General features: G+C 44.0%; 1 protein-coding gene across 2 annotated transcripts in view; it reads left to right on the forward strand.

Moving 5' to 3' along the window:
- The window catches only part of gmds (GDP-mannose 4,6-dehydratase), a 170,311-nt gene that overhangs the window by 58,523 nt on the left and 89,365 nt on the right, over positions 1-22,423 (forward strand). For both annotated transcript variants that reach the window (XM_010897815.3, XM_010897816.2), the window contains one exon: positions 10,639-10,766. In XM_010897815.3, coding sequence (XP_010896117.1) covers positions 10,639-10,766 — 128 coding nt within the window. The remainder of the gene's footprint in view (positions 1-10,638; positions 10,767-22,423) is intronic.

Below are 22,423 nucleotides of genomic sequence, written 5' to 3' on the forward strand. Positions count from 1 at the left end.
TATCACGTCAGACCTTTTCACATCAGATCTTTTTCAGATCACAATTATGCTGACTGTTTAAACGCAGCCCTACTCACTGCTTTTTCCTTTCTTTCCTGTGGTTCGCGGTGAACAAAGATCTGTTCCCGGGTCAGCTCCTAGCAAGGATGAGAAGTTAATCTCCGCTGGAATTTATTTTCAGGATTCTCTTACCTCGAATCCTAAACACCCGCCTGTTCCACCAATAAACAGGGGATTCCTATTGTTCTCTTGAAGAAAGGTTCTGCAGTCACTGCTCAGGACAGTTGAGAAGGAAAAATAACCCCTTGGCTTATCCAGTGTGACCCAAAGCAAACAATCTTTAGTCCACATCAGCCGGCCTGGGTGGTTCACAGCACGGCTAGGTGGCTAGCTCTAGAATAGTTAGCTTAGCCTGTTAGCCATAACAAACACACCCGCTTCACTGATACACCATGGGGATTAGCATGCCACACACATGGTAAATTTACTCCATATCGACCCCGTTATACGATAACAAAGCAGTGTTACTGGGTAGGCTCACACGGAGGGGTTTAGGACTGCAGGATCAGTGACCAGAACTGAACCCTTTTAAAACTAACTGTCTATCTGTCAGTGCTGTGTCTGATGCTCTCGTTTGATGTCTGTCTGATTGGATTCATACTGGTGTTGATGTGCTGTCAGCACACCTGTTGTTAATATGAACATCTTAATGTGTCCATTTTGCTGAATGAAGTTTGTATCCGTGTTATTACCTCAGGCCTGTGCTTCTACTTACTACAGCTAAGCAACACACAATATCCCTAAAGTGAATCATGGTGCTGGACTTTGTTCAAACCAGGCCAACTGAGCTCATGAATCCATCAGTTCAATGGGTTGTCCTGCTCTTTTAAATCAAAAACATGAATTCCCTGTCATACACTGTCAGGTTCAGAGGAACATCTCTCAGCATTTGGGAACTTTGTGATAATCAGTCAACTCAGCCCCTTCAACATATAAGGCCCCTTCAAACATATATCTAGAACCCTCACAGGACTTTGTATGAAGTTTTTTTTACTTCTCGTGTCATTCCTGGGAAAGAGGGATATGATGTAAGGAGGTTTAAATACACCTCATCCTCTCTCTCCTTTCCATGCCTACTCCTCCACCTGCCTCACCCTCTGTGCTCCTCTGGCCACTTCTTCCCTCACCTTACCTGGTGATGTCAGTCTCATCCCTCTTCATGATGTCACTTGTTTCACTCTGGCACATGTTAACCGTTTTTGTGTTGCCCAGGCAATTTGCCACAATAACATAGAATAAGGATGACTAAATGATACTAAATAATAGCTGTGCAAATGACCCTCATGGGAAGCTCTTACCCACCTCTGGTTCTTGGCATTGTGTGGGTGTGTTGGCCTGTATGGACTGGAGTTCAGAGTTCGTGTGGAGTGCACTACCTTTGATGGCCATGTCTGATAGGTCGGACAGAATCAGATGTTTGGTCTCTCCCTCTTTGTTCTGCCATGAGAGGAACTTGCCTAATCTCCTTATGAGTCTGTCTCCTACTCTCTCCTTCCACACCCTCCCAAAATGTTTCACACGTCCTCAAATCCGTTTTCTCACTCGTATCTCATTGCGTCACACCAGACATCCCATAGTCTCTGTTTCTTTCTCTTTTTGCCTTTCTCTCTTTGTCTTTCTCCGTAACCATCCGAAATCCCATTCGCATTTCAGGTTTAGTTCTTTTTATTTGTTAGCTTCTCCACTTGTAAGTTAGTACTGATAACGTGTGTTAAAAGCCACATATGGCTTTTATGAAGTAAACGTTCATGGAAGAGCCAGCTAATATATTGCCTGGATTACTCCCTCTGAGATGAGTTGGGGTATGATTGGGGTCGATCCAGCTTTGTACCTGTGCAATGGTGTGGTGAATAGGAAGACTGGGTGCGGGCCTTTAAATAGAATCTTCCACTAAGCCACTCACCCCCTGGCTTCTTGCTCCCTGACAGCAAGGGATTATGGGATTTGCAGTTCTGGAAGAATTCTAGAACAAATGCCTTCTGGAACCTCTTTGTTGGTGAAACTTGTTTCTGTGATGTCTTGATGTTTCCATTCAATTCAAACCTGAAGCAGCGGTTACTTGTTTTAAATCGGTTATTCATTTTTTTGTCCTTTGTCATTTTTTTACCACATACATGGCCAGTTCAAACAGGTTCCATGAGAAGTTGCAGTCATGTTAGTCGGCGTACCACTCTCTCTTTTGCTAACATTTCAATCATTGACGTGACACTCCTTAGTATTACCAAGAGACTGGCATTTCAGCAATCCCAACTTTCAACATGTGGAACCCCAAAAATGTTATTTTAACTCTCTAGTTAACACGTATTAGCTACAAATGTAGGCAAGTAAATGTAACAATAGCAGTTTGGCAGTTATGGATATGATCATTCGATTGTGATGGGGACAAGTTGAGAAGTTTGACATAGCTTGTTTTTTTCTATTAAAATTTCCACAGACTTTTCACCTGTCAGGAAGCAGGCGATAGGGGAGCAGGGGCAAAGAAAGTAGGTAGTGACCATCTGCACTGACTCGAATCTGACGATTACTAGCGTAACAGAGTTATTGAGAGGCGTAATCAATGCTCTGCCTCTGGGGCCAAGTTGGCTGTAACTAAAAATACTATTCACCTGTTGCAGTCGGTGTTTGAGGTAGTGTTATATATTCAGCAGAGTGAACAGGGCAACATTTTGACAAGGATTTTATCAACTTGTTCAACTGCAAGAAAATAATGTTTATTCTTTCCGTTGCAAAATGTTTTTTTTCCTTTTAAAATAGTAGATAAATTGAGTCTGCTCAATACCTTGCCGTGTTGAAAGTGATGGGGCGGCGCCACACCACTTTGAAAAGTAATGGAGCAAATGCCAGCTCACCACATATTTGCCGGCACCTCTGTATTAATGATAATTATAAACAAGTTAAAAATATTCAGCTGTTTGCTAAGTTGTTGTATTTTGGGGCTTTGTGCCTTTGTTGCTGGAATTGCAATAATAATTGTGAACATTATGAAGTGAGCTAACAACTTTTGAACCGCAGGTTTTGTGTTTCCATAGATTTTTTATAAGGTCAGGCGAGTTTGCTGGCCAATTAAGAACAGGGATACCATGGTCCTTAAACCAGGTACTAGTAGCTTTGGCACTGTGTGCAGGTGCCAAGTTCTGTTGGAAAATCAAATCTGCATCTCCATAAAGTTGGTCAGCAGCAGGAAGCATGAAGTGCTCTAAAACTTCCTGGTAGACGGCTGCATTGACCTTGGACCTCAGAAAACACAGTGGACCAACACCAGCATATGACATGGCACCCCAAACCATCACTGACTGTGGAAACTTGACACTGGACTTCAAGCAACTTGGATTCTGTGCCTCTCCTCTCTTCCTCCAGACTCTGGGAGCTTGATTTCCAAAGGAAATGCAAAATGTAATTTCATTAGAGAACATAATTCAGCAGCAGTCCAGTCCTTTTTGTCTTTAGACCAGGCGAGACGCTTCTGACGCTGTTTCTTGTTCAAGAGTGGCTTGACACAAGGAATGCGACAGCTGAAACCCATGTCTTGCATACGTCTGTGCGTGGTGGTTCTTGAAGCACTGACTCCAGCTGCAGTCCACTGTTTGTGAATCCCCCCCACATTTTTGAATGGGTTTTGTTTCACAATCCTCTCCAGGGTCCGGTTATCCCTATTGCTTGTACACCTTTTTCTACCACATCTTTTCCTTCTCTTTGCCTCTCTATTAATGTGCTTGGACACAGAGCTCTGTGAACAGCCAGCCTCTTTAGCTATGACCTTTTGTGTCCTGCCCTCCTTGTGTAATGTGTCAATGGTCGTCTTTTGGACAGCTGTCAAGTCAGCAGTCTTCCCCATGATTGTGTTGCCTACAGAACTAGACTGAGAGACCATTTAAAGGCCTTTGCAGGTGTTTTGGGTTAATTAGCTGATTAGAGTGTGGCACTAGGTTCAATATTGAACCTTTTCACAATTTTCTAATTTTCTGAGATACTGAATTTGGGGTTTTCATTAGTTGTTATAATCATCAAAATGAAAAGAAATAAACACTTGAAATATATCAGTCTGTGTGGAATGAATGTATAAATTATACAAGTTTCACTTTTGCATGGAATTACTGAAATAAATCAACTTTTTGATGATATTCTAATTTTATGACCAGCACCTGTATGTATGTATATATTATAATTTTTTTATGTTCGCTGCCGTCTAGTTTATTGCTCTGTTTCAGATGAGGGATGAATGAAGGAGTGTGTGAGGACATGCAGCTGCAAAACTAGCACAAGTAGAATGTTTGTGGAAGAGTGATTCACATCAAAGCTCTTTTGAGGAAGTTTCAGCTTTTGTGTAGCAGTTTCATTTCATGAATTTTGACCGTGCTAATGAAACTGTGGGCCGTAGCAGACACCATGACATGGCCAGGACACCATGGGGGACACCGGCTGTGGTGAGGGGGATTTCCCCCAAACTTTCCCATTAATGGTCCTTTTGGTCTGTTGATGCTGCGGTAGAGGACTGAAATGAGGTTTTGTGTGGTTTGCTGTTGCAACTGCAACTTTGTTGGGGGTTTTGAATGAAGAGAAATTCACGTAAACGTAGTTAATATTGGTATAAAAAGCCAAACTGTCTCTCCCTCTGTGGTCCAATGACCTGTGTGGATCCACGTCTGTGCCTTCAAGAAAAAAATGGGGTGGCAAATGCCGTTTTACCTCGCCTGGTGGCTAGTCCAACGAAACCACAGGCTGTGAATACTGAGCAGATAGCAAAACCCTCGCCAGGATTTTTCTTTCTCTTTCTTTCTCATACACACATGTTCTCTCTTCTCTCACTCCGGTCTTATTTTTCATTCCATTTTGTTTCCTTGGCAAGGAGGAAACAGAGAAGCTCTGAAGACACCAGTTACACTGGCACAGCTGGGGACGGGGTGATGCTGAAATGGAGCCATGATTGAGTGGGCGGAGACTATCTTCTGGATGGGGGCAGAGTACCTCCTGGGGGGGGTGGCTGGGTTAGTCCTGGGGGGGGGGGTGGCTGGGATTTTGCGGGGGGGGTGACTGGGAATATCCTGGGGAGGTCACTGGGTTTTTCCAAGGTGGGTGGCTGGGTTAGTCCTGGGATGGTGGCTGGGTTTTTCCAGCCGGGTGACTGAGTTAGTCCTGGGAAGTTGGCTGGGTTTTTCCAGCCAGGTGACCGGGTTAGTCCTGGGGGGTGGCATGGTTAGTCCTGAGGGGCGATTTAAGTTAGTCCTGAGTTGGTTGGGGGGGGGGGGGGTAGAGTTGGCTCTGGTTTCTTCTCACGTTTAGTGGGCATTGAGTTGGCGCTGCCCAGTTATTCAGGGTCTCCGGGCAGCAGTAACTCCGCCATCACGCTGAGCCGTCATGATGAGGGAGGTTGAGTTATGAAGTCTGCCTTCACCCTCCGTGACGGACCAGCCTCCCAAACCTCAGCATTGCTCCAACTGACTCACGCTGCTGTACACGACCGGGCCACATCTGTCTCTCCGTGCGGGTGCATGTTTTTATACGTGTGCACGCCGACAACCAGGACAGACAGCAGTGTGTTTGAGGGGTGAGTTTACAAACGCATAGGCAGCCCCCCCAGCACCACCAAACCCAGCCATACCGCGCCGCTGAAGCACACATTACCACTTGAGCCTGTATACAGCTGTCATCTCTCTGCGTCCGTCGGTGGGTTGCTCCTTTGCGCGCTCACTACAGAACCCCCGATTAGAACTCGGGAGAGAGGCGGTGACCCGTGGAACGGGCTTGAGGTTTGCCGGCCAAGGGTGTACAGGTGTGTCTGTTAGCCCAAATGGGCATGCGGGCTGTTCAGGCGTGTCTCGAGAGGCAGACATTTTAGAACGGTGTCGGCGAGGGTCTGCTCTGTCTAGTGGGCAGCCCGTTTTCATAGCGGGTATCTACCCCTGGCCTCCCCAACACCTACAACACCTGACGTATTTGATACCCCAGAAAACACAACCTCATCAACACCAAACCAACATCCTCCTGGAATGTTTCTGAACGTGTGTTGTTGGCAAGGCCACCTGTCTCACCACAGCGGCTGCCAGGTGCCATGGGTGCCATATCTATCGATGTATAAGTCCTTTTATGAACGAAAACCATTAACAACATGTGCACCAGACTCTATAAGACACACACACACACAGACTCACAGTTTATTTGCCAGTATAAATGACCTGGCAGCATACTGAAATCTCCCAGGGCAGACTAGATGTTGAGACAGGACTGGTTTGGCACAAGAGGGTTTCCAGCATTTATCTTCGCTTTATGGACACAAGCTATTTTCAAATGAATATGCCAATTACAGTATATTAATTCAGAATGTTGAATGTTCCAACTTCTTGTAAATAATGGACAGCTTTGGTGACTGCCTTTGATAGCTTGTTTTTTCACAGTTAAACATGATCGACCTTGATAAGTCTGCTGACATTGTGATTGAGCATTTGTGTAGTTTTAGAATTTACTGCAAATGCTTTACATAAAGTAACTGCGAAACTATGCAGTTGTCATGCCCCAGCGAACAACATAAAACACAGTTTATTTGTGAATATAAGTCTGCCTGGTCTAAATTTCTACCCCGGTTTTTTTATTTTTTTATTCCTGAAAACATGTCTGTCTGGTCTACCTTTTAAGTCTGGTTCTATTCTAAAGCCGTGGCTTCTATGTGAAACTACAGATGTGTTGCATGTGCGTGATCGGGGTGTTGTGTATGTGCTCTGGCTAACTCAGTGTGTGTCTGTGCCTCGTCATTGCAACAAAGACACAGAGACAAGCCACTAGTTAATTATGGTCAAGGGCCCCTGATACGCAACAACATGTAGCTTACGTTTATGAGGCATACAAATCTGAATGAGGGCAGGCACTTCAGCGCTGCCATTTATTTAATGGCTTTGTTGTTAGTTTTTTTAATAATAGCCCATGGTTTGGCTTATAATGGAGCGTTGTTAAGTGATTCATTCAAATGATAGGTTGTAATTGAAATGCAGCCTAAATGTTTTATTAAATACTTCTATTTTAACATCTTAGTTTTCTATTATAGATGATGTTGTGATGTCTGTCCATCTTTACTAGCATTTTTGGGGCTTGAAGGTTTTTCTTAAAGATAAATTCATGGGGGTGTAATCATACGTCTCAAATTTATAAAAAGACAGATATAATAACAATAAATGTCATGTAGATTGCATTTTTAAACATAGTTGCTAACATCGTTTGTATTTTCACAGTTGGGCTAAACTATTAGGCTTTTGTGCAGGATGACAAAAAAGTCTCTTTGAGTTTCCATCCACTCTTTTTTTTTATGTGGAGGAATAACCTGGCACCAAAAAAGTCACAAGCATGCCGATGGAAACAGGAAATGTCAGTTGAATTTCAGTCATTTAGACAATTTGTTTGTTTTATGGTGGGATATTTTTCTGTCTGCAATATTTCATATATTTAATATACTATCCATCAGTATGATGTAAACTTGGAGTCACAAGATTGTATGTTTTGTGGTTCTCTGAATACGAAAAAGAATACTGTTTATTAGGCATTAGATGAAATAAGTTATGAGGAACTTGCCTGGCTTATGAAAGTGCACGGAGATCAGCTTGATTCTACTTTCAAATGAATATTGACTGTCTTGTTGTAGTTCAATTATAATTTATGCTTGACTGCCATTTGCAGTTAATCTTTCTCTATAATTGTCAATTTGTATTTTTCTTTTTTTTTATGATATAAGCGTGCACTTACAAAACATTTGTCAGTTGCCCAGTGCTGTTATTTTGGCCTAATGCTTAAACACAAAATATTAATAATAATGTTTTCATAATGTAGGTTTGCTGATCCACACTGTATTTATGGCTAGCTTCTGTTTTCAGCAAGTCTGTTAGGTAGAAACACCGCTTGTGAGAAATGTGATTCTGATTCTGATTTTCGAATCTGAATAATTGGATGCAAACCTATCTAGTACTACCCAACTAAATTCAACTAGACAGCCAGTCAAATGTTGCCATAGACCTCAAGCTTTAATGAAATGTTTCTTTCCACTGTTTCATTATTAGACGTGGCGTTGTAATATTTGATGTTGATATGAGTCTATATAATTGTTTCACTTGGCTAAAGGACTCCACAGATAGTTCCACTATGTAGTTATAGGCTATCCTGTGTGCCTGTGCTTCACGGTGCTTGAATTAAACACTAGGCCACAATGTTCTGCCAAACACACAAAACCATATCTCCATAGCTCTGTCACACACACGCACAGCACAACACACACACACACACACACACTGCACGGACAAATCCTTTAGAAGATGTTTGTTTTGCCGCAGATAAAATCTCAGTATTTCTCATCCAAGAGAGCAGCAGCACCAGGCAGAGAGGCCGGTGGTCTGGCAGACTACCTCGCCCCGCGGTGCTCTTGGACTGGACAGCCTCAGCTAGCCATTGGGGTGGTCCTCTCCATCTGTGTGTGTGATAGTACGCGTCTCCATATGATGGACCTGTTTTGTTCCATTTCCTTTTTTTTCCCCTCTCACCAATGTCGTGGTGTCCAATTCTTTCTAATGGCTTTGCCTCCTTGCCGCTATGCCCAGCAGGCCTGTGAGAGTTCAGTATTAGAACGTGCGCTTGAAAGCCATCGTGATTCTTGTCATGTCTTTCTTTACAGTTCGACTAATTGTAGCGGCATTTTAGACTGGTAGATTACTGTAGTTTTACTGTAGTTGCGGTGGTGACTTACTGTAGTGATGGTCCCTGTTGGGACTGACTGTAACGCGACTGATTGTGATTGTGACTGTAGTGAATGTGACTGTAACTGTAGTAACTGTCGTGATTGTGAATGTAGTGATTGTGACTGTATTGACTTCAACTGTAAAGACTGTGTCTGTAGTAACAGAAGTGACTATAACCGTAGTGATTGTGACTGTAGTCGCTGTTACTGTGCCTATAGTGACAGCAACTGTATTGACTTTTGTGATTGTGAATGTAGTGATTGTGACTATATTGACTTCAACTGTACAGACTCTACCTGTAGTGACTGCAGTGATTATGACTGTAACTGTAATTTCTAACTGTAGTGATTATAATGTTGGTGGTAACATCTCTGTGACTTGGTAATGGCTTCCTGAATTTTGCGATGGCTGGTTGGTATCTTACGGTGTGAAGTGGTTATGTTTTGAATTGCAAAACTTAACCACTAATACAATTACTCCCCCCAACACAAATACTCCCCCCAATACTGCAAAACATAAGCACTAATACAATTACTCCCCCCAATACATGTACTCTCCCCAAAACTGCAAAACACAACCACTAATAAAATTACATATCCCCAATACCGCAAAACACAACCACTAATACAATTACACTCCCCCAATACCGCAAAACATAAGCACTAATACAATTACTCCCCCCAATACATATACTCCCCCCAATACCGCAAAACACAACCACTAATACAATTACACTCCCCCAATACTGCAAAACACAACCACTAATACAATTACACACCCCAAATACAAATACTACCCCCAATACCACAAAACATAACCACTAATATGACGACACACTCCCAATTCAATATTCTTTCCCCAAAATGAACACTCCTCCCTAATATGAAACAACAACACTGACAGACAACAGAAAGGGTAGGTACACAGCTCTGATCGCTGATTGGATGCAGTTTGTCCAGGGTGAATGGGAAAATACTGTCTAGTAGCTAGCGGTTTAGCTATGGCTTCAAAGAAGTGGCACAGACATCAGTCATGAAAAACAAGTAAAAGCCCTGCTTTTTTCAAGTTTTTAGAGTGCGCACACTAATTTTAAGTTGACAACATATCTAAGATGACTTCATGAATATCCGTACTCCCACACAGTAAATACCAATGGTTTCAACTACGTTCCTTATTGAATTGTTTACACTAATTTTTCTTCCTACCCAAAACGTCAATAAAATAATTTCAGTGTGTCATCATATTAGTGGTTATGTTGTGTGTTATTGGGGTGATTATTTTTATTGGGAGTGTGTCATAATATTATTGGTTATTTGTCTGTTATTGGGGTGAGTATTTATGTTGCGAGTGGGTCACCATTTTAGTGGGTATGTTTCGTATTCGGGGGGAGAGCTTTCATATCTGGGGAAGGGGTGTTGTATTGAATTGTGAGTGTCATCGTATTAGTGGTTATGTTTTGCGGTTTTGGGGAGTATTTTTATTCGGAGTGTGTAATAGTTTTTGTGGCTATGGTTTGCTGTATTGGGGGTATTATTTGAATTGGGGATGTGTACTTGTATAAGTGGTTGTGTTTTGCACTTCTGGGCCATTCAAATATTATTAAAATAGTTTTAAATACTGTATGGGTATTGAGCTTGGCTCACACAATAGGCCAATAGAACTGTATCCAACCTGCAAATCCTGCCCACTCGTCACTCCAGGTGGGGTGTAGTAAGTTTAAATACAGGATACAGGGCCAGTCCAGTGACAGAAGCAGATGGTCACTGGCTGGTGGAGGGGTATTCTATTGGTTATCTTACCATGGTCAGACTATGATCTCACTGATATCCTCTCTCTCCTATTTCTCTTTGTTTTTGGTCTCTTCCAGGAGCAAACTTTGTAACACGAAAGATCAGTCGATCTGTGGCAAAGATTCACCTAGGCCAGCTGGAGAGCTTTAGCCTGGGAAACCTGGACTCCAAGAGAGACTGGGGCCACGCCAAGGACTATGTCGAGGTAAGACTGGTGGACCCAGATGGATGTATGGACAGAATGCATTGTGGGAGAAATGTTTTCACAGATAATTTGAGACCAAAATATGTGATCTGCATGAAGCCTCTAGTGTAAGCATGCCAACAGAGAAAATGGAGAGAGCAAGCAAGAGAATAAGAGGGAACCAGAGGAAGGAGATGGACAGTGTGAGGGAACCAAATAAATGAGAGAGTAAGAGTGAACTGATGGAACATGGAGAGGGAGGGAGCGCTCAAGGGAACCAGAGAGGAGAGAACGAGTAGGAGGAGAGAGTGAGTGGGAGAGAGTGAATAGGGGGAGAGGAAAGAAAGGAGGAGAGAGGAGGTGAGGTAGGAAGAGAGAGGGAGGAAGAGAGAGACTCATAGAGAGAAGAGAGGGAAGAGAAAGCAGAGAGTGAGGTTACACTAACCAGAAGAAAGGAGAAAGGGAGACATGGAAGGAGGTGGAGAAAGGGAGACGGGGAAGGAGGTGGAGAAAGGGAGACGGGGAAGGAGGTGGAGAGAGGGAGCCAAAGGGAGAGCACCACTTGCTGTGAGGCCACAGACTGCATTCCAGTTTCCCACCACTCACCCATGTCCCAAAACCCCCTGAAACAGAGCAGCTCTGCGCCCCAAACGCCACCCTATTCCCTATGTAGGGCACTACTAACGGTCAGGCGCCATAGGGTTCCATGTAGGTGTAGTGTTCCATTAGGGAGCAGTCTGGAGCGGGGAGATATTAGGGGACAGCCTGCTGTGCGGTGCTGTGGTTGATGACAGACATACAGTGTTTGTGTTAACCTAACGGTGCCAACAGCAAGCAGGGAGAGAAGACTGAACCAAGATGAAACGAACAGTACGGGGTCACCCTCTCCAGGAGCATGACGTGTGTGTGTGTGTGTGTGGTCAGTGTTTACTTTAGGTTAGTGAATTGCGCTATGGGTCTCTCTTTCTCTATGGCCATTAACGTGCTGGCGTGTTGCCATGTCTGACAGTAAGACTCCTCATGGTGAACCATGGTATTATTATGGGCCCGTGGGGGGAGGTGCTGGGGGGGAAAGGGCTGGCTGGGGGTTCTTTAACTGGACATCCATGACGGTCACTGCGTCAGAGCAGAGGGTGCTGGTGCTGTTAAGGTCTGGGTGAACCAGTGATGTAGGTCCAACATACCACGCAGCCGTCGTTTGTAAGCCTCAGTCATCAAACAGCTTGAAGAGCTCATGGATCCTCCGTGGATCAGTCCTATCCAATACTACCAGCACGGCTGTTGGTTCGGTTCTTATCGGACCTATCTGTTCTGCTTACGTCATGTTTTTACGTGGTAGTTCTTGTTCTATTTTTTTGGGGTCCTTCATGGGTCCTTCATGGCTCCTTCATGGTTGGGTCAACCTTGGCATTGGCCTCTACCTATTAAAGTATGTTGAATATGTTCGAGTTCCTCTATTGAATAATCATTGGTCAGGCTGTGAATCTAAACAAAAATGAACACTGAAGAACATTCTACAGAAGTTAGAGATTACGTTATACAAATATAAAACATGTATAAAACAGGAAAATTGAAGCAGTACAAAATAATATTGCTTCAGTTTACTAAAATGACACTGAAGCTTGGCAGGGAATGTACCTTTCAGCAGGATAATGATCCCAAGCACAAGGCCAAAGCAGCCCTGGAGTGAATCAAGAACAAAGAATAAAGGTGAATGTCCTACAGTGGCCTAGTCAATATCCTGGTCTCGATTCCATGGAGACTATTTGGCACTAACTGCCTTCCAAAAGCATTGTACAACCAACCTGAACAACCTGGAGCAAATCTGCCAAAAAGAATGGGCCAAAATTACCCTGACACTGTTTGCAAAGCTGGTACATATTTAAAGCTGTTATTTCAGTGAAAGGTGTCTCTACTAAATATTAATGTGTCTAGGTTGAATACTATTTCAGCTTTCATACAAATATTTACTACACCAATGTCACCTATCAATAATAGATTTTTTGTTTAACTTAGTACAATTGAACAAAACAAAATGTTAATGTAATTCAGTAATATCTTTTGGGAATCTTATGTTCCAATTTAATGTGGACATTAAGTTAAAATTTTTTGCCCTTATTTACAAAGTAAGTCTGCCTGAGAACACATTTACAGCAACAACCTGGGAGCCATTATGGTTGACTGCCTTGATCCGCAACAGCACAACACATTTTCCACCTTTCAATCTCTGGGATTTGATCTAATAACCTTTTAGTTACTGTTCAGATGCTCTGAACGCTATGCTTCCTGTTGCCACCTCAGGTCCCCAAACATCTGATGAAATGATCATTTCTTTGGAAGTGGCGGGAAAGCAACGGCACAGCCTGATTAACACTCTCCCTCATTTGGTGATCGGCAGGGTGTTATTTTTTCGGAACGCTTAGTTTGGTTGTTAGTAAGCACAGTCCTGATTTTGTATTTTCAGCAAGCTCTTATTTGTTATAGACACATTTGGCTTGTTTTGGTGGGTTTTTTTGGTTTGTGTTTGTTTCTGCAGCAGTGGGGTCTTTATGTTTACCAGTGACCAAATGAAACGTTTAAAGAAAGTAATACCATGTCTACAATTAATTATGGGGGATGTTTGATTGTGTTCCGGGGTTGCATTTTTAACTCTGGTATTGGAGGCCTAAATGTGTGTAAGACATCAGGACATCGACGTTTAAGTTGTTTTCTAAGTATAATTGTTAAACCCGGTTTAACTGTCTCTGGTTGAACAGTTGTGGTTTTTCCAGCTGGACAACAAACCCTAATTCAAATTAAACAGCACTCTGGAATAGTTCAGTGTTAAACACTGGACTGTTCAGAATTGGCCAGGGAAGTCCAGACCTGAATCCCATTGAACATTTGAAGTTGAAAAAGCACTTGTTCAAGGTCACCTCTGAAACGGCTTAAAAAAGACATAGAAGTATAAAGGACAATTTACGTTTTGGCGCCAATTATCGCAAATATAATAGTACCATATTATGAAACAATACTGTATATAGTAGAAAACAATATCTATATATGTAGCTTCAAGGATTTCTACCTAGTCTATATTGATGTTGAATCAAAAAGCCTCCTCACTCGCTGGCAAAGACCATTTGTATAGATGCGAAGACAGAACGGTTTCTGGTACTCCCGCACTGTAAACAGAGTGTATAGATGGGAAGACAGAACGGTATCTGGTACTCCCGCACTGTAAACAGAGTGTATAGATGAGAAGACAGAACGGTTTCTGGTACTCCCGCACTGTAAACAGAGTGTATAGATGAGAAGACAGAACGGTATCTGGTACTCCCGCACTGTAAACAGAGTGTATAGATGAGAAGACAGAACGGTTTCTGGTACTCCCGCACTGTAAACAGAGTGTATAGATGAGAAGACAGAACGGTTTCTGGTACTCCCGCACTGTAAACAGAGTGTATAGATGAGAAGACAGAACGGTTTCTGGTACTCCCGCACTGTAAACAGAGTGTATAGATGAGAAGACAGAACGGTATCTGGTACTCCCGCACTGTAAACAGAGTGTATAGATGAGAAGACAAAACGGTATCTGGTACTCCCGCACTGTAAACAGAGTGTATAGATGAGAAGACAGAACGGTTTCTGGTACTCCCGCACTGTAAACAGAGTGTATAGATGAGAAGACAGAACGGTTTCTGGTACTCCCGCACTGTAAACAGAGTGTATAGATGAGAAGACAGAACGGTTTCTGGTACTCCCGCACTGTAAACAGAGTGAAGTACCTGCATTTAAATGTGAGCTATCCCGGACTGGCTGGGATTGAATTGATATAGTCAGTCCAGTATTTGCATGTCTAGGGGTGAGACGTGTGTGTGTGTGTGTGTGTACATCCACCAGCCTGTCCCGGACACCCTGGGTTGAGACGCTCCAGGTTTCCTGTGGGAACGTCAGCATTCCGGGTCTGGTGAATCACGCACCTCCACAGCATGCAGCTCCGGTTTCGGAAAAGGCACATTTCGGGAAGTCAAAGGGAACAGAAGACAGCTGAGAGGCTGAGGAAAACTGGAGGGAGGGAAGGACGGAAACCGTTGTGTGTTTGTACCACTTTCTACATTATGTATTAGTGACCCATTCCATGGCTGGCCCTGCTGTGTCTAAAACCTCACACACAACACAGTGTCTCTTTGTCAGGAAGACACACTGAAATGACATACTGATGTCCTACGTTCATTTTCATTTATTTTCATTCTGTTGGCATCAGTGGTTTGTTACCATGGTGAGGTCAGACAACAAGCACGGCGTAAACAGGACCATGTGTCATCCTCGTGGGGGACTCTCTCCCTCTCCTTCACTGTCTCTTTCCTCCTCTTGTCTCTCTCCCTCTCCTTCTCTGTCTCTTTCCTCCTTCTCTGTCTCTCTGTCTCTCTGTCTCTTTCCTCCTCTATGTCTCTCTTCCTCTCCTCCTCTGTCTCTCTCTCCCTCTCTTTCTCTCTCTCCTCTCTTTGTATCTCTCCCTCGCTCTCTCTCTCCTCTCTGTCTCTCTCTACTCTCTTTGTCGCTCCTTCCTGTCTCTCTCCTCCGTCTCTCTTTCCTCTCTCTTTCCTCTGTCTCTTTCTCTCCCTCTCTGTCTCTTTCTCTCCCCCTCTGCCTCTCTTCTCGATCTCTTTTTCTTTCTCTCTATTCTCTTTCTCTCTCCTCATTCTCAGAATCCAAATGTCCTTAACTCCATTTCTCTCTCTCTCATTCTCTCTCTTCCTCTGCCCCTCCCTCCCTCGTCTCCTTGCCCAGCAGGAACAGGGAAATTGCCTCTAATAGTGTGTAGATATATTTGGGGTGGCAGGAGGGGCGTGCAGTGTGTCTCCACTAACGACGTCTGAAGCCCTGTGGTCGGGCGTCAGCTCCCCAGCCATATCTAGTGTCTCTCACAAACACACACACGCACAACCCCCCCCCCCCCCCAACACACACACGCACACACATAACCCCCCCCCCACACACACACACACACACACACACACCAACACACACACACAGCCCTGAATGGAGCATTTATGTGATTATGGGATGAATCTATGACTTGCGTCTCTTGTGTGGCCGAATGCTTTCTTGCTAACATGGGGAACGAAATAATTCAGAGCCTATCAAAACTAATTTGCCTTAACTTTTAATCGGATTTAATACAAAAATAGAGAATCATGAGAAAGAAAACATGAGATTTTACTGTTTTATTTTCGTTTCTTGTCCGAAACACATGTTGGAGGCTCATGAAAAAAAAAACATGCATAGATAGCAAATACATTATTTGAGTCCACTAATCGAATAAAAATGGGATTTTAATATGAATAGGGCGTCTGTACGCAGGGACACCTGGGGTTTATGATGCCACCATCATCTTCACACTGCGAGGCTGCAGACACATTCTGGTGACCTGTGTCAGTGTGGGGAGGTGGTGACCTGTGTCAGTGTGGGGAGGTGGTGACCTGTGTCAGTGTGGGGAGGTGGTGACCTGTGTCAGTGTGGGGAGGTGGTGACCTGTGTCAATGTGGGGAGGTGGTGACCTGTGTCAGTGTGGGGAGGTGGTGACCTGTGTCAGTGTGGGGAGGTGGTGACCTGTGTCAGTGTGGGGAGGTGGTGACCTGTGTCAGTGTGGGGAGGTGATGACCTGTGTCAGTGTGGGGAGGTGGTGACCTGAGGCAGTCTGAGGAGGGTGCACCGGACAATTGCCTCCAGCTGTTTGGGTCCCTTCTCCTTTCTTCTATCGCCTTTCCCCTCCCTTGGGTCTCTTCTCCTTCCCTCTGTTTCTGCCCGTTTCTCTCTCCCTTCTCTCCTCTATTCTCCCCTCTCCCCCCTCTCTTTCTCTCCCTCATCTCCCCACTAACCCCATCTTTTGGCTGTAGGGGAATGCCATATCCTGTGCGTAGAAACATTCTGGGAACGATTCAAGTGGTTTGGCCATATTTCTCACCCAAGGCTCAGGCTCTGCCCCGCTTCACGGCCTCCCTTGAATGGATCAGTTTCTCGGCGTTTCACTTTGTCTCACTCCCCTGATGTCTCACTCTTGGAGTACTTGTTGGGGGTTGCGAACTGAGGGTTCAATTTGTGGGAGCAACACAATTCAACTGACTTTTGTTTTAGTCATTGGGAAACACATGTAGTCCCTATCTTTAGAGCTGAATGTGTTTTTCCTGTGTTACTTTAAAAACAATTCAAACTTAGCCTTTTTTCTGGATAGAATACTTCTGGTCAGACGGCATTAAAGGAACTCCTTTTTAGGAGGCCTAGCCTTGTTAGGTACCTTGTTAGATGCCTTGTTATGGCCGCTTTTTGCATTCTTGTGCATTCTTTCTTTCTTTAGGCTATCAAACTGCTGCATTGATTTGATCTGTATCTGTCATTTCCAATGCTTTCTTAATGGGAGATGTAGATTGGTGGTCAGATCTAATTTCGCGTCCAGTTAAAGATAAAATCAAGGTCGAGCTGTGTCTAAATTAATACAAACAGTGACTTATTTTGCCGCAAATGAAATGCCTTTGTGGCTATAGTCTATAGATAATTATAGATAAACATATTATGCCTATTTATTTGTAGCATAAGCAAATGTTTAAAATATTTAGCTTTAAAGAATATTATAATTAATTCTAAAAACCCGACAGACCCTGTGTGAGACATTAGTCACTGCTATATTTTTATGCTCTCTGCACTTTCTACAACCAGCACAGTTCTTTTGCATGTTAATAGTCTTTGTACCACATACGTGTGTTAAACATGCCCGGCTATGGTCAATGACCGTCCTTTTGGCATGTTGCCCTGCGGGCCACTTGCTATGTAATACAGTTGTGGGCTCCCATAAGCTGGTTCAAACAGAGTTTGGCGGAAATGCGTAACAGAATTAAGAACTTTACCATGAGCTCACTGCACAGCTACCAGGCTAGTTGACCAAGAATGCGTCCTCTTTTAGAGCAACCGCCCGGGAGCATGTAAATCATATAGGATCTGTGCTTTCACGTCTCTGAAGTCGGAATAGTCATGGTACTCTGGCTAAGTGAAATCACTTGTGGCATGTTTTTAAAAGGTTTCGCCTGGGTGCGTTGTAATGAAAAAGTCATAGTATAAAAGTTGCTCGTTTTGAGTAACCCTAAGGATTATGGTTGATTTTACTCAGAACTGCAATTGGGGAAGGATTAAATATTTCAAGTAATATTCCAAACTGTGTGTGTGTGGTAAGGTGTTTCTCTTTTCTCCTCAGCAGCTGCCTGTCAGTGCAGTAATGGTTACAGATGAGGCTAATTAGCCAATCACAGGGCAGATCAGGCCCAATCACAGATGATTGATGAGGGCAGCCGGCCATTCATCACACACTTTTGGCTGCTAGGTGACAGTGGGGGGTTTGGGTACTGTAAACCCTGTTCTGTTCCAGCGGGCATCATGCCAATTACTAGACCTTCTCAGTGGAGCCCCACGGTGGGGGAGTGGGGGACTGCACCTCAGGGCAAATTACCCCCATTTCCACAGGGTAGAAACGTGTAGTGTGTGTTTGTGTCAAACCTTTACAAGCATGTGTTTAGGCAGGGGGTTCTCTACATCTGCGGGTGGAGCGGTCATTGTCTTTACTGCAGTGATTGGGGAGGTCTCTGTAAATACCCTTCAACGGCACCACCTTTCTAAACACAGCTGTCCTGATGAACAGGGGATGGGGGGTTATAGGCCCGGGGGCAGTGTGGGCACCAGGGAGGCGGGAGGGGTGGTCTGGGTTCTGGTTTCATCCCAGGAGCCTCGGTACCGGACTTGGCACTCAACCTTCTAGCCCCCTCGGGTCAGTACCCAGGCATAGGCTAATCTGGCAGTGGTGCGTGACATCATTTCCTCTGAGGAGAGCATGGTCGTGTGTGTGTGAGGACCTAAGATGGGGTCAGTGGAATAGCCTGCAACAGCTGTGTGTGTGTGAGCGTGTGTCTGAACGTGTTTCAGTGCTGTGTGTTTGTGTTTGTGTGCGTGTGTATGTGTGTGTGTGTGTGTGTGTGTGTGTGTTTGTCAAGGGTGTTAATTGCAGGAGAAACTAACCTGTGCCCTAAACAGCACAGCAGCTCAATAAAGCAGGTTCTGCCCCTGCAGCTGAGGGCATTAAAACACCACACTCTCTTTCACCTTTAACACGTATATCTGGGGTTGGATTTCTGGTGCGTTTTTCAATCAGCCTTTGTCTATGTGTGTGCGTGTGCATGTGGGGGGGGGATTGGCTTGGTGGTTTAGCGTGTGTTATCTCTGACCGCAGGGTCCCGGAGGCTAGTAAGTGATGTTTAGTGGTAATGTGCGTCAGTCGTTCATGAGCTACTGCCCTGAGGGTGTTTATTATGGGCCGAACCAGTCCAAGGACCACACATGAAGGACACGTCACTTTCTCACCAGAACTCCCACTTCCCGCTCTACGCAGCCCACACCATTAACAGTGGGGCATTCAGGTCTGTACGCTTCACATTGTCCCATAACATTACATGTTGTTACAGTTAATTCACGTACTTTGAGCAGGTTCACTTTTATTCACCAGGAGTCACTGAAACCTGGTACACCTTTTAACCTTTAAGCCACACAAGAACAAAGACCGGCTCAGAGGAACAGCAAAGCATTGTTTATTGAAGGAACAAAGCAAATGAATCTGGTAAAGACCTGTCAGAGAGAGGGAAGGTGGAAGGAGAAGGACAGAGAGATGGATGGGAGGGAGGGAAGGAAGGATGAGAAAGAGAGGAAGAGAAAGGGGTGGAGAGCATGACAGGTCAGAAAGAGTTGGGGAAGAAGCGACATGGGTGAGTTAGTGGGAATGGGTGTCGGTGAAATGGGATTCTCAGAGAAGGTTGCACTCTTGCCCCCCTTCTGGCACTGTTCGACTTGGCCCGGCCCAGATTGCATCTCTGATTATGAAAATGTGAGTTAAGTGTACCTAAAGCTTAGAATCTGGTAGGAGGATGAGAGCCATCCAGGCAACACAGAGGGGATCATGTGGAGGTTGATGGAGAACGTTTCCAAATCTGTCCAGTTCAGAAGTGACATAACTATCCTTCAAGATGTCATAAAGAGGATGAGGGAGAGGATGAGGAGAAAGTGTGTAGAAGAAAACCACTTTCTGTCTCCCTCCACAAACACATTGGTTTTCTCACACTAGTTATTGTGTTTGCGTGCATTTCTAACTTAACTATGCTATGGGGACAGAAATGTTCCCGAACTGTGGTTAAATCCAATGGAGACCAATGGGGAAATGTTCCTGTCCCCATTTTGAAACGTGTGATTTTTTTGGGGCTTAAGTGTTTTGGTTAGGATTAGTCAAAGTAGAATTAAGACTATTAAGAAATGTGGTGTCCACAACAGCTTAGTAAATGTGTGTGTAAGTGTGTAAATGTGGCCATGTATGTGTATACATGTGTCATTGGGTTACTTCTGGACAGTCTGACTGTCTGCCAGAGTGGCTGAAACTTCACAGAAAGATATTTGACTCTGGATGTGTGCTGAGTTCTGCAGGGTTATTGTGTCTGTCAAGCTCCTCTCAAACTGATTGTCCTTAACTGTGCAGTATGAGAAAAATACCTATATCTCTTTAACTCCTCTTTTCTGCATATTTTTCTCACCCTTTGTCTCTCTGTCTTTGTCAGTAGTTTGGCAGTGAAGTGCTGTGTGATTGGCTTGGGACTGGGAGCTCTGCAGTAATTGGCTGGGAATCTGATAACGTCTGATTGGGTGTCAGAGGTTAATGTCTGCTGACTCTGGGAGATGGGGGAGTAGCAGACAGTTTTAATGAAGTTGTGTGTATGTGTTCGGGGGGGGGGGGGGGGGGGGGGGGGGGGGGGGGGGGGGGTCGTTTTTATGCAGATTTGACTGTTTTTGTGTGATTTCTCTGTTTCTCTTTCCAATGAAAAGTATGGGATTCATCCTTGTCAGTATGTCTGTGGGGAAAGTCTGGCTTGGCATTCTGAATATATTATTCTCAATGTCCATGTGAAAAGGCTGTTGGCCTTGAAATTGTCTTCTGCTCCAATGGGAATGTGCTGTAAATAGAGGGTATTCCTCCCTCTCTTTGCTGTACTGTTGGAAATGATGTGAAGTCGAGGGGAATCAGATCACTAACAAACATGCATGGCATCCTTCTGAACTGGAATTAGAATATTACTTAAGACCAATACAAAAAAAAATATTTTTTGAAATGTTGGCCAACTGAAAAATATGAACATGAAAAGTATGAGCATGTACAGCACACAATACTTAGTTGGGGCTCCATTGGCCTGAATTACTGCAGCAATGCGGCGTGGCATGGAGTCGATCAGTCTGTGGCACTGCTCAGGTGTTATGAGAGCCCAGGTTGCTCTGATAGTGGCCTTCAGCTCTTCTGCATTGTTGGGTCTTGCGTATCGCATCTTCCTCTTCACAATACCCCATAGATTTTCTATATGGTTAAGGTCAGGCGAGTTTGCTGGCCAATTAAGAACAGAGATACCATGGTCCTTAAACCAGGTACTGGTAGCTTTGGCACTGTTGGAATCCTGTTGGAAAATGAAATCTGCATCTCCATAAATTTGGTCAGCAACAAGAAGCATGAGGTGCTCTAAAACTTCCTGGTAGATGGCTGCGTTGACCTTGGACCTCAGAAAACACAGTGGACCAACACCAGCAGATGACATGGCACCCCAAACCATCACTGACTGAAAACTTTACACTGGACTTCAAGCAACGTGGATTCTGTGCCTCTCCTCTCTTCCTCCAGACTCCAAAGGAAATGCAAAATGTACTTTCATCAGAGAACATAACTCAGCAGCAGTCCAGTCCTTTTTGTCTTTAGCCCAGGCAAGATGGTTCTGACGCTGTGTCTTGTTCAAGAGTGGCTTGACACAAGGAATGCGACAGCTGAAACCCATATCATGCATACGTTTGTGCATGGTGGTTCTTGAAGCACTGACTCCAGCTAGTCCACTCTTTGTAAATCTCCCCCACATTTTTGAATGGGTTGTTTCACAATCCTCTCCAGGGTGCGGTTATCCCTATTGCTTGTACACTTTTCTACCACATCTTTTCCTTCCCTTCGCTTCTCTATTAATGTGCTTGGACACAGCTCTGTGAACAGCCAGCCTCTTTAGCTATGACCTTTTGTGTCTTGCCCTCCTTGTGCAAGGTGTCAATGGTCGTCTTTTGGACAGCTGTCAAATCAGCAGTCTTTCCCATGATTGTATAGCCTACATAACTAGACTGAGAGACCATTTAAAGGCCTTTGCAGGTGTTTTGAGTTAATTAGCTGATTAGAGTGTGGCACCAGGTGTGTTTAATATTGAACCTTTTCACAATATTAAATTTTTCTGAATTTGGGGTTTTCGTTAGTTGTCAGTTATAATCATCAAAATTAAAAGTAATCAACACTTGAAATATGTCTGTCTGTGTGGAATGAATGTATAAATTATACAAGTTTCACTTTTTGAATGGAATTACTGAAATAAATCATCTTTTTTATGATATTCAAATTTTATGACCAGCACCTGTATATGTATTATATTTACTTTTTCCTGCATTTTGTTATAATAACTTTGCAACAACTCTGAAATGTATTGAAAAATCCGTTCAACAAGTCTTTTGAGATGTTGACAAAAACATCTAAAATGTTACTTCCGTGGCAAGGTCGTTCAAAAAAAATTCTACACAGCAATACAAAGCCAACATCATAA

The sequence above is a fragment of the Esox lucius genome, chromosome 8, assembly GCF_011004845.1.
Source record: "Esox lucius isolate fEsoLuc1 chromosome 8, fEsoLuc1.pri, whole genome shotgun sequence".
Classification (NCBI taxonomy): domain Eukaryota; kingdom Metazoa; phylum Chordata; class Actinopteri; order Esociformes; family Esocidae; genus Esox; species Esox lucius.